Source organism: Garra rufa, chromosome 3, assembly GCF_049309525.1.
Source record: "Garra rufa chromosome 3, GarRuf1.0, whole genome shotgun sequence".
In the NCBI taxonomy this organism is placed as follows: domain Eukaryota; kingdom Metazoa; phylum Chordata; class Actinopteri; order Cypriniformes; family Cyprinidae; genus Garra; species Garra rufa.
Window position 1 is genome coordinate 29,031,779 of NC_133363.1, and position 13,139 is coordinate 29,044,917.

General features: G+C 36.7%; 1 protein-coding gene across 1 annotated transcript in view; it reads left to right on the plus strand.

Annotated features, from left to right (window-relative positions):
• vps35 (VPS35 retromer complex component) overlaps positions 1 to 13,139 on the plus strand; it is a 45,105-nt gene that overhangs the window by 9,528 nt on the left and 22,438 nt on the right. The window contains exons 5-10 of the mRNA XM_073836925.1: positions 7,896 to 8,078; positions 8,341 to 8,554; positions 11,109 to 11,192; positions 11,352 to 11,461; positions 11,764 to 11,860; positions 11,966 to 12,114. Coding sequence (XP_073693026.1) covers positions 7,896 to 8,078; positions 8,341 to 8,554; positions 11,109 to 11,192; positions 11,352 to 11,461; positions 11,764 to 11,860; positions 11,966 to 12,114 — 837 coding nt within the window. The remainder of the gene's footprint in view (positions 1 to 7,895; positions 8,079 to 8,340; positions 8,555 to 11,108; positions 11,193 to 11,351; positions 11,462 to 11,763; positions 11,861 to 11,965; positions 12,115 to 13,139) is intronic.

A 13,139-nucleotide genomic window follows, 5' to 3' on the forward strand; every position in this document is an offset into this window, starting at 1 on the left:
TAACTTCTTGTTTAATTAACTGCTGTATTAGATCAATATCTCATTTACAAACTCCCTTAAAAATAATTAAAAACTGTCACTCATCTTAGTTTGCGATATCACAAAGCTCTATTATTAACAACGACGCTCTCTTTACTGCACAGTCTCTTATTTACACTCTCTCTACACTTTATTTATGAAAGGATTCGTGAGAGATGTCTGTGATGCAAACACAAATATGCTGATCGGGTCAGTCTCACATGGTGCTCCAAAATATTTTTTTACAGTCGCACGTACTAATTTTTAGTCGCAAATGCGAGTGAAATGGTCTCACCATAGAGCCCTGTGGCTGTAAACTAAATACTGCGTGCGGCATCCGGAAGTGCAGGCTGCAAAATGCCTGCGCAGCGTTACTCATAGTGCGTAAACATTATCAAGCGCTTATCGAACTGTCATTATCGTTTTATCGATAAAAAACTATAACGTGATAATTATCGTTATCGAATTATCGCCCAGCCCTAGTCATCATCATAACATGCTTTCCAAAAGCTGTACTCAAATTATTTTCTTATCAACTGAAACTGTTATCTGCGATTCCTCAGGCCCAATAGCTCAGATGTGGATTATATAAGAAAAAAATTAAAGGAGTAGTTAACTTCCAGAACAAAAATGTACAGATACTTTACTCACCCCCTTGTCTTCCAAGATTTTCATGTCTTTCTTTCTTCAGTCGATAAGAAATTATGTTTCTTGAGGACAACATTTCAGGACTTTAATGGTGCCCCCAAGTTTGAACTTCCAAAATGTAGTTTAAATGCAGCTTTAAATGCCTCTGAACGATCCCAGCCGAGGTAGAAGGGTCTTATCTAGCAAAACAATTGGTCTTTTTCGAAGCAAATTGACAATTTATATAATTTTTTACCTTAAACGCTCGTCTTGTCCAGGTCTGTGTGAACTTTCGTTTTTTTCCGGTTCAAGACAGTTAGGGTAAGTTGAAAAACTCCTATCTTCCCCAACTTCAAAATTGTCCTACATCGCTGCAGAAGTAGAGGCAAGTGTTTACAAAGTTAACATACAAAGAAGATCAAACACCATTTACAAAAAAGGTAAAACAGCGATTTTGATGTTTTTTGACATACCCTTACTGTCATGAACTAGAATACACAGACTACGAATGTGCATCACAGAGATGAGACAAGATGAGCATTTGAGGTTAAAAAGTATATAAATTGTCAATTTCTTTAGAAAATAACCAATCGTTTCACTAGATAAGACCCTTCTTCCTCGGCTAGGATTGTTTAGAGCCCTTTGAAACTGCATTTAAACTGTGTTTTGGAAGTTCAAACTTAGGGGTTCAATACATATTCATTATATGGAGAGAAATCCTAAAATGTTTTCCTCAAAAAACATAATTTCTTTACGACTGAAGAAAGAAAGACATGAACATGTTGGACGACTAGGGGGTGAGTACATTATCTGTAAAAAAAAATTCTGGAAGTGAACTAATCCTTGAATTAATTAAATGAATAATTAAATAACTCACTTGATTCTATGCAACAGTTATTCCCCCTAGCTTTTATTTTGGCAGAGGACTTCAGGTAGGCCTTTTAAGTTTCTGTAACCACAGGTTTGCAAGTGCTTCTCATTACAAATCCAGTGAAAGGCTGTAATCATCTATCCACAGAAATGTTGGAAAGTGTAACATTGTATTCCCAAATCCATGTTAAACTCGCAGCACATGCACAGATGGAGTTTGCTGCATTCACTGTGAACTAAGCCACTCTGAGCTGCTAAAAACACTTGTGCATATAAACACAGCATTTCGCTTCACTGTGAAATATGCCCTGCAATGAACTATATTCATATTTAATTAAAATACAAACTGGTGTTTGTAGAGTGAGAAATGTAGCTGGTATCAGTTTATTGATACTATAATAGGCCAGATTTTACTGGTATTTCCGCCATTATTTGACACCTCAAAAAGCATGTCTTAACCCATTTCGCACTTGACATGGTTGTGAAAGTTACTAATCTGCAGTGCTCTTGGTAAATTGCTGTTGGCAATTGTGAAAATGGAAGCTGGTTGTGTTTGTGTCCTTTAATTTGATCACTCAAAGAACTTTCTACTCCCATCTGTACTTTTATAGGATTGCAGCCTCATCTCCCCTGTTAAGTAAATCTGGCACAATGAGTACTAAAACAGTTTCAGTTTTGTCATTTGTATACTGGCTTTCCGTAAAGCAGTCCTAATTAAAGATAGGGAGATTTGTAAATTAGTATTGACTGAATTTGAGCAGTGTGGATTGTGAGAAAAAAAATTAGAGGACAAAAGGAGAATGAGAGCACAGTTGGAAATATGTTTGATTTTTGTTGAGCTCCTTCGTTGCCTACTCCTCTTTAATGAGGAAGTGTGCTGTAACAGATTGATGGAGAGTGTCAGTTTGAAGAAAGAGTAAGGCATAAACAAGCAGTGCTTAAGCGAAGTACAGTGTTTCTACCACATAACAACTGAGCTTTTATAAAGAAAATAAAGTCATTTTTGGGTTACTCCTTTGAGTGTGCTTTTTAATGATTGCCAGAAGTTATAAAATGGTTATCAGAAGTTGGCCATCACTGGGGAGCCTGGCATAAGCAGTGTCCTCCGGGGCGACACAAGGCGCCCCCACTCACATGCAGTGAAATGTTCACTCCGGTTCTCTGACTCAACTGCAGTGCTTTCATGGCATTGTGCCCGCTATCATTTCTACCCACGCCTCTCATTGAAGGAATTGTGATTTAGTGGGTAACTTTCTTCCAAGCAGCTCATAGTGCTTCTTTGCCTCCTCTCATTTCAGTTGCTATCTTTCTATATTGGCTGCACCACTCAAGTGGTCTCTCTCTTAAATTAAAGTCTCTTAACCTTCTTAAAGTCAATGCGTAAATGCGTAAATAGCAATAACAGGTAACATAAAAGGTCTGAAATGTTTTTTGGGTCTTGAATTCGTTGCTGAAAGTACATGGGACTCTTTTGTTAAGGCAGATGCACACTGCCAGGTTAATTTGGCCCTGAGGAAAATGTGTAGGGCTGATTGTATGTAAATTAAATGCCATCAGTAGCACTTTGTCGTTGTTATTCAGAGCTTGTTCGGTCGACTGGGCATGAGAATCAATAATTCATTTTTGAGCCATTTTATGGTATATGCTTATTCAAATTTTGTTCAGCTGTTGCTAAAAACCAGGGTTCAGAGTCCAAGTAGCAGTCTAGCCCATTCAGATGATATAATGGCTGTTTTTAATGTTTGCGTGCAATTTTACAGATGTGGGGGTAATCAAACACTCTGCTAATCTGTCCTGGGTTTAATATGCAGTGCTGGAGAGGTGAACCAGTTCTGATTCTGGTGAATCAGTTCATTGTAAATGATCTGGAAAGTCACCATTATGCTAGCGAATCAGTTCAGCCTAAATAGCTCACCCTCTGAAATGTAGCAATGGAAAGCCTGATTGCTTTTATTTCAGTAGGTCTGTTGAACATGTTACATTGTTACATGTTAGTATAAGTCAATATAAAGTAATTTTTTGAAAAAAAAAAAAAAAAAAAAAAGCACTACATATCAATTGCCAGCCACACAACCCACAGTATAATAGTATAAAATATTCTAATATTAAAAAACAACACACATACTTTAGCCAATGTGCAACTGCAGTAACCCACAGCTGCCAATTCTCAGTGCTCAGTAGGTTTACCTAGTCTCAGCCTCAGGCGTCACGCCCACGGAACGTTGGCTAAACGTCTGATGCATATGGTACGCTTAACTGGAAACACTTCAGGAATGTCGAAGTCATCATCTGATTAGTTGAATTTGACCGGTTTTCCGGGAGACGCGGGTGTCGCGTTTACTTTCGGTCCGCCAGGAAACAAAGCGCAGACTGATTTACTCGGCGTTTTGCTAAAAGGTGCTTATGCAGACGCCATTGTTGTTATACACATATGTGACGTTCGCAAACAAATTACTGACTTACTGCTTGTTCTCCCTCTTCTTCGTTATCTTTCAATGCTGGTTATTTCAATGACTGACTTGTTGCACGCCAGTCTGTTGTTGTGGGGGCATTTCCACGCACAGAAACGTGACGCTGAATGAATCGAACTGTGATTGGTTGTTTACATTTACATTTACATTTATTCATTTAGCCGACGCTTTTATCCAAAGCGACTTACAATTGGGAATACAACAAGTGATTCATCCTAAGGAGGCAGATCAACATAGGAAGTGCTCAAAAATACCATATATCAGGCGTTGTTAAAAGAGTGCAGGCTAGAAGGAGAAGATCAAGAAAGAGAGGAAAAACAGGCTAGAAGGGAGGATCAAGAAGAGAGGAGAATTTTTTTTTTTTATTATTGAGTCACATAGTGTCGAAAAAGATGGGTTTTCAGCAGTCGTTTGAAAGCTGTTAAGGAGTCTGCATTCCGGATAGGGGTGGGAAGATCATTCCACCAGGCAGGGACATTGAACGAGAATGTTCTGGACAGTGATTTAATACCTCTCTGTGGTGGTACAATGAGGCGTCTTTCACTAGAGGATCTCAGTCTTCTGGAAGGAGTGTAGATGTGTAGTAGTGAATGGAGGTAGGCAGGTGATGATCCGGTGGCTGTCCTATATGCCAGCATCAGTGTCTTGAATTTGATGCGTGCTGTAACCGGTAGCCAGTGCAGAGATATGAAGAGAGGTGTGGCATGGGCCTTTTTGGGCTCATTGAAGACCAGACGTGCTGCTGCATTCTGAATCATTTGTAGAGGCTTGATTGTACATGCTGGAAGACCAGCTAAAAGAGCATTGCAGTAGTCCAGCCTGGAGATGACCAGGGCCTGGACGAGGAGTTGTGTAGCATGCTCTGTTAGGAAGGGCCTGATCTTTCTGATGTTGTACAATGCAAACCTGCAAGATCGAGCAGTTTTAGCTATGTGGTCTTTAAAAGTCAGTTGGTCGTCAAAGATTACACCCAGATTTCTACGAACTGAACTGTGCGAAACGAACTGTGATTGGTTGTTTGACATGTCGATCAAACGGTCTTATGGGCGGGCCTTGGCCAATGAAAGCTGCCATGAATTCCAGACCTTCAGCCGTCAGTCTGAAGGTCTGGCTACGCGAGACTAAGGTTTACCCAACAAACTCCCACACTATAGATGCAGAGGAAATGCTATAAACAAAGAGCACTAACATACAGAAAAATAAAGATGATTGTGACTTTTTATCTCACAGTTCTGACTCTTTTCTTGTAATTCTAAATTTATATCTTGCAGTTCTGAGAAAAAAAAGGTTGGAATTATGTGTGATAAACTTAATTTTTTTTAAATGCAACTATGCGGAAAAGTCGCAATTACCTTTTTAATTGCATATTTTGTGGTAGAAACTAAAGATTTACAAGATGTAAACTCAGAACTCATAGAAAAAAGGATATAAACTCATAATTAATAAAAATAACAAAAGATAAAAAAATTTTTTTATCTTGTGGTAATAACTGAGCTCCATATGAATATTAGCCACGGCAGTAAAAAAAGTCCATCTTAAAGAATGTCATTAGACCTTAGTTATGGTAAAATATGTCATTTTTGACAGAAATGGTTGGTAGGGCTAGAAATGCAGTGAGTCCACTTTTTGTTTAACAACATAACGATTGTTCAGCTGGCGAAATGTCTTTCCAGAAGAAAAAACACGTTCTGTCACTGTTGCTGTCATTGGTGGCCAGTCAACTCATATTTGTGACCCTGGACTACAAAACCAGCCTTAAGTAGCACGGGTATATTTGTAGCAATAGCCAAAAATACATTGTATGGGTCATAATTATCGATTTTTCTTCTATTCCAAAGGTCATTTGGATATTAAGTAAAGTTTATGTTCCATGAAGATATTTTGTAAATTTCCTACCGTAAAAATATATCAACTTAATTTTTGATTAGTAATCTGCATGGCTAAGAACTTTTTTTTTTTTGACAACTTTAATGGTGATTTTTCTCAATATTTAGATTTTTGTGCACCCTCAGATTCCAGGTTTTAAAATAGTTGTATCTTGTCCAAATATCCTATCCTAAAAAAAACAGAGACGAATGATCAATTTATTTATTTAGCTTTTAGATTATGTATTAATCTCAATTTTGAAAAATTTACCCTTATGCCTGGTTTTGTGGTCCAGGGTCACATTTAATAAACCACTTTGCCCATTACAAATCACAAAAAATTTAATTTTGTATCCAAAATTAAATAAATATACAGGTTATTATCATAATGGAATACCAAAAAAAAAAAGTAAGTTATGGAAAACATTTTTACGTATGCAACAAATAACATTTTAACTAAATTTTTGCTGTTTTTTTTTTCCTGTATTGAACATTTCTAACGTACCTCGTAACAGCTGTGGTTTGTTAATGGCTTAATCATCCGTATGAGCCATATGAGAATATTAAAAGTCATCAAAAGGAAATGCTTAAAATATATCAGGATTAAAACAAAAACTTCCAGCCCCAATCACCTCTCATTCAGTTCTTCTGAATGTAATGATGTTGTATTAACATTTGTTAAAAAAAAAATTATTAAAATGTTTTAGATTTCATTACCCTGAATATGTTGTTTTTCAGAATTATGAACTTTTTTACATCCAAATGTTAGTTATTCTACACAAAGAATTCAAAATGTAGCTAAATAAACTACTCCAATCCTCTGAAATCAGTCAGGCTCACTGAATAGAAAATGTTGCTGTGGTACCATTTACTGTGGTACTGTGGAACTTGCATTAAGCCTGGCAGATGTCTCGTATTTTACTTCAGTAGCCATGTTTTCATCCAAATGTGCAAATGTACTATATGTGACCCTGGACCACAAAACCAGTCATAAGGTTAAATTTTACAAAACTGAGATGTATACATACTATGAAAGATCAATAAATAAGCTTTCTATTGATGCATGGTTTGTTATGATAGGACAATATTTGGCCAAGATACATCTATTTGAAAATCTGGAATCTGAGGGTGCAAAAAAATCAAAATACTGAGAAAATCACCTTTAAAGTTGTCCAAATTAAGTTCTTAACAATGCATAATACTAATCAAAAATTACATTTTGATAAATTTACAGTAGGAATTTTACAAAAAATCTTCATGGAACATGATCTTTACTTAATTTCCTAATGATTTTTGGCATAAAAGGAAAATCAATCATTTTGACCCATACAATGTATTTTTGGCTATTGCTACAAATATACCCCAGCGACTTAAGTCTGGTTTTGTGGTCCAGGGTCACATATGTGCAAAATTGGAATATCACATAAAACATTTGCGAATAAGCCCCATTTCCATCCAATGAGTCAAAGAGAACAAAATCATCACTTCCTGACAAACTGTCACTAAATAACACTAAGAAAAGTAGGAGAAGCCACTGAATGTAATAATTTTCATATACTTGCGCCTCAGAGAGAGCAGACGAAACACAATAAATGGAGTCCCTGCTTTTGGAGGCGGATATCTGCTGTTTGGGAATGCAGTCTTGTAAGACAGTTCAGGGAGGCAATTATACAGAAATACTTTGAAATGCGCCACTTTTGTCAGTTACTGGACATGAGCAAAATGCAATCGAGGATTTTTTTAAATTTAATACTCATCGAGGAATCCTGAGGGTGAGTAAATAATGGGCTAATTTAAATTTTTAGGTGAACTAACCCTTTAATATCCATCCTTCGTTTCTAAATCGATGGTTCAAAATGTGCATAAAAACATAGCTAGTGAAACATTTTACATTGCTTATATTTCAAAAGATAAATGCTGCATACAGTATGAAACATTCATTTTCCAGGGTTCATGCTTTGAGTACATCCATCATTTTATTATGACACTCAATATTATTTGCTTTGAAGTTCTCTGATCTGACTTTAAGTCTTTGGCTTCTCAGGTACCTGTTGATAACTGTCGGAGTGGTGTACGTTCGGTCTTTCCCCCAATCCCGCAAAGACATACTAAAGGACCTGGTGGAAATGTGTCGCGGTGTGCAGCATCCACTCCGAGGCTTGTTCCTCAGGAACTACCTGCTGCAGTGTACACGCAACATCCTGCCTGATGATGGAGAACAGGCTGAGTACGACACTCCGTATCTAATGGCTGTGATTGCACCTCAAGTAGCTGAAGAGTGTTGTGACTCACGCTGAGCAATTTAAATGATGCCCTATGATAATCCAGTGTGCTAAAATACAATTTAATCCATTGCTAGAAAAGGCCTTTTTTCCCACATTCCATGCTTAGACAGCACTTAGACAGCTTTTGACAAAATGATTCACTACAAAATCTCATTATCTGCTAAGGATTGAATGACTAGCGATGTGTTCTCCTGTTTGATTTAGGGAAGAGATGACCGGGGACATCAATGACTCCATTGACTTTGTACTGCTGAATTTTGCCGAGATGAATAAACTGTGGGTGCGTATGCAGCATCAGGGACACAGTAGGGACCGAGAAAAGAGAGAGAAGGAGAGGCAAGAGTTGCGTATCCTCGTAGGGACCAATCTGGTCCGGCTGAGCCAGCTGGAAGGGGTCAATGTGGAAAAGTACAAACAGGTGCGTTTTGGTTGCTCCAGTGTGGATAAATGATCTTTTTTCCAAAGCCCATAAAGCTCTGTTAAAGGTTTAAAAGGGTGCATTGAAATTAGATTTGACCTTGATTACCTGTTTATTTGTGGGAACCTCAAGCTAGCACTTAGCATAAATCACTGGGTAAAAGAGCCATTGATGGAACGACAACTGCGTAAGAGGTTACGGCATCTTTTGATAGTCCTTTGAAAGCTGTTTGTTAAAGCACTCCATGTTCACGTTCATGAATTAACAATGTGACAGGCTCAATATGTTCTCATTTGATTTTTAAATTCAAGCATACATACATATGCATAACCCTGTGCCTGCAGGGCAGCTTTTCTGATGTACTTTATGCTTATTAACTAGAGGTAAATGAACATTTTTAGCTTGATAAGGCCAAATCAAACCTCTGTAATTCATGCTTCTAGCAAACAGCTTTGAGGCTTGTGTAGCCTGGTCATGCTTGTTTTAAATGCTCACTTTCAATTTTTTAGAACCACAAGAGTTAGATTTGGGAAAATGTAGCTAAACAAAATGAATAAATGAACATTTTCAAGCAAGACGTTATTTATATTATATTTGGATCGTTCGTAATACAGACAGCAATTCTCATTGAGCTGTTTTTGAAGAAGTGATCAAGTATGATATTAAAGAAAATTATGTTACAGTCGATTTTTATTCTGGACAAATTCTATTTTTTTTTTTTTACATTCTATTCATAAAAGAATCCTGAAAAAAATCAAATTATTGCCATTTTAGTAATTTGTCCATAAAAATGCAGCCTTAGCATAGGTGAGCATAAGAAAAAATATTTTAAAAATCATTTTTTAAAAATCATCCCCTAAACTGTAGTCTTTCTGCATTTACTTGATCAAAAATACAGAAACAACAGCAATATTGTGAAATATTATAACAGTTTAAAATAATGGTTTTCTATTTTAATATATTTTAAAATATAATTTATTCCTATGATGGCAAGCTGAATTATCAGCATCATTACTCCAGTCTTTAGTGTCACATGATCCTACAGAAATCATTTTAATATGCTGATTTATTATCAGTGTTGAAAACGTTTGTGCTGCTTTTTTTTTCAGGATTCTTTGATATATAAACAGTAAAAAAAAAGTATAGATTCAAATTAATATTCTAACAATGTAAGATATGCTTTGACTTTATATCAATTTAGCACATCCTTGGTGAATAAAAGTTTTAATTTCTTTCAAACATTATTTTAAATAAATGCAGTTCTTTTTAACATTTAATTATTAAAGAATCCAACAAAATATTAAGCAGCACAACTGTTTTCGTCATTGATAATAAAATCAGCATATTAGAATGATTTCTGAAAAATCATGTCACACTGAAGACTGGATGATGCTGAAAAAATAAGGTTTGTTTTCTATGTGAATATAAACTATATTGCTAAAAGTATTGGGACACCCCCTTCTAATGAAATGTTACTTCTAATGTAAATGACTACTTTAGTAATTTCCATGAGTATAAATTTTAATGTTTAAGCATGTAATTATATTCTAGGGAATTGTGTGCTTCTAATTTTATAGCAGCAGTTTGGACAGAACCATTTCTATTCTAACATGACAATCCCTTTGTGTATAAGGCAAGGTTTATAGAGAAATGATTGATTCAGTCATTGTGGAAGAACTTGAATGGTCTGCATAAAGCCAAGTCGCAATCCCAGCTGACCACCTCTGGTTTGACTTTAAATGCAACCTTGAGCCACAAACTCATCACCAAACACCAATGACTTGTACATACACTATATGGACAAAAGTATTGGAACACCCCCTTCTTTAGAACAGAAAAAGGCACTTTCAAAACAATATATTGAAAAAAAAAATTATAATTAATCTCTGTTGCACTAGTTTCGGAAGTGTCTAAAATGGCTGTACCCTTATGTACAAGTCATTGGTGTTTGGCGATGAGTTTTTGGCTCAAGGTCTCCATTTAAAGTCACACCAGAGGTGTTCAGCTGGGATTACGACTTGGCTTTATGCAGACCAGTCAAGTTTTTCCACACTGACTGAATCAATCATTTCTATTTGAACCTTGCTTTATACACAGAGGCATTGTTATGTTAGAATAGAAAGGGCTGTGTGCAAGCTGTTGCTATAAAATTAGAAGGACACAATTCCCTAGAATATCATTAAATGGTTAAACATTGAGATTTGTACTCTTGGAAGTTACTAAAGTAGTTAAACCTTTTCTTTAGAAGGGGATGTCCTTTTGGCAATATAGTGTATTTTAAAATTATGCAGTTATTTTACATTGAAATAATATTTCACAATATTACAGTTTTAATCAAATACATTTGGCCTTAATAAGCATAAGAAACTTACAAAAAACGTTAAAAATCGTACTAATCTTAAGCTTTTGAATGGCAGTGTATAGTGGTTTTAAAGCCGCTTATACTGTAGGCAGAAAACTGTAGAATTATGCTGTCATTTGCAGTTATCTTGTTTGCAAAAGGATTTGGCAGCGCTAACGAGGCATGTGGTAAATATGTGTTGACTCCCCACAGATCGTGTTGTCTGGGATCTTGGAGCAGGTGGTGAACTGTAGAGACTCTCTAGCACAGGAATACCTCATGGAATGCATCATACAGGTACAGAAATATCCCAGCAACCGCTCATCGCCCTGTTGTACTTGACTGTAGAAGTCTGTCTTTTAACATGCTGCCCATTTTTCCCAATTATTTTTAGCAGGTGTGGGCATGTTGTAGTTAATGGCCTCACAATTTCATCTGCACTTTCCTTTTTTGCAGGTCTTTCCGGACGAGTTCCACTTGCAGACGTTGAACCCGTTCCTTCGCTCGTGTGCTGATCTGCATCAAAACGTGAATGTCAAGAACATCATCATTGCTCTTATTGACAGGTGGCTTTTTGTTCCAATTATTCTCTGCTCTGTGCAGACTGAGATCTGTTGTTTATGTACTGTATCTTTTTAAAAATAAATGCTGCTTGGTTATATAACACTCAGAAATGTTAAAGGGATAGTTCACTCGGAAATGAAAATTCTGTCATTAATTACTCACCATCTTGTTGTTCCAAACTCGTAAGACCTTTGTTTACTTTTAGATCACAAGATATTTTTGATGAAATAAAATCTTCTTCTTTTTTTGCGCAATTTTTTTCTCTGTATACTGAGTTTTATTTGATTGTGGTCTCATCCCACAGATTGGCCTTGTTTGCTCACAGAGAAGATGGACCTGGAATCCCTGCTGAAATCAAGCTATTCGATATTTTCTCACAGCAAGTGGCAACTGTCATACAGGTATAATATCATGCAGTGCCTTTATTGAAATATTGAGAGACTTCATAAAACCACTAACTCAAATTTCAGTGTTTAATGTTGCCATCTCCATTTTTTTCTTGTCAGTCTCGTCAGGACATGCCATCTGAAGATGTTGTTTCGCTCCAAGTGTCTCTCATTAATCTGGCTATGAAGTGCTATCCTGATCGTGTGGACTATGTGGATAAAGTTTTGGAAAGTACTGTGGAGATTTTCAACAAACTCAACCTGGAACAGTGAGTATTAGTTACGATGTTTTTCTCACACTATTCAGCAGATCAGCACATGGTCAAAGCAACGCCCACACTTTTAAGCACCACAAGTGTGTTGCTAAAAGATCCATAGGCTTGTATTTGCTGGAGGATTTGAGTGCTTAATTTTATATTTATAGGCTCATTTTGGTATAAAGACTTGCATGAGATCATGCCTATAATAACTACGTAACCTCTTAAAGGATAACTATTGCCAAAATGCAACCTGGGCTGTTTTTTTTACTGTAAACGAGACAAACTTATATCTAAAAGCATAATTACGACAAACGAGCCGTTTTTGAGATTGTGATTTCGTCTTGTGGTCAGTGGCCGGTGAATGGGAGTACTAGGGGCATACATTTGAGCGCATCAAAATCAATATTTTTACAACACTAAGAAGGCTCGACACACCATGACACTTTGCTCGAAGTATCGCCTGGGTCTCTACACATGAACTCGAGCACTGAGAAGATTGTGTTCACAGAGTTTACTAAAAAGAAAGTTTTTGAACAACTCACTTTCACTGTTAGAGTTTCCGCTCGCGGCCGTCTTGCCAGTCAAGAAGTGTCGATCTCCGAATGCGAGGATGGATAGCTCCTAAAGCATATTTCCATATAAATGCACGGCTAATTCGTTGTTTTGTCGCAAATGAAAAACAATATTAAACTTCTAGTTGTAAAAAGAGCCTCATATAAGCCTAATATTTCGTCCTATGGAGTCCATTCATACGTATTCGGAGATCGACACCTCTTGACTGGCAAGACGGCCGCGAGCGGAAACTCAAACAGTGTAAGTGAGTTGTTCAAAAACTTTCTTTTTAGTAAACTCTGTGAACACAAACAATGTTCTCAATGCTGGAGTTCATGTGTAGAGACCCAGGCGATACTTCGAGCAAAGTGTCATGGTGTGTCGAGCCTTCTTAGTGTTGTAAAAATATTGATTTTGATGCGCTCAAATGTATGCCCTTAGTATTCCCATTCAGCGGCCATTGACCACAAAACTAAATCACG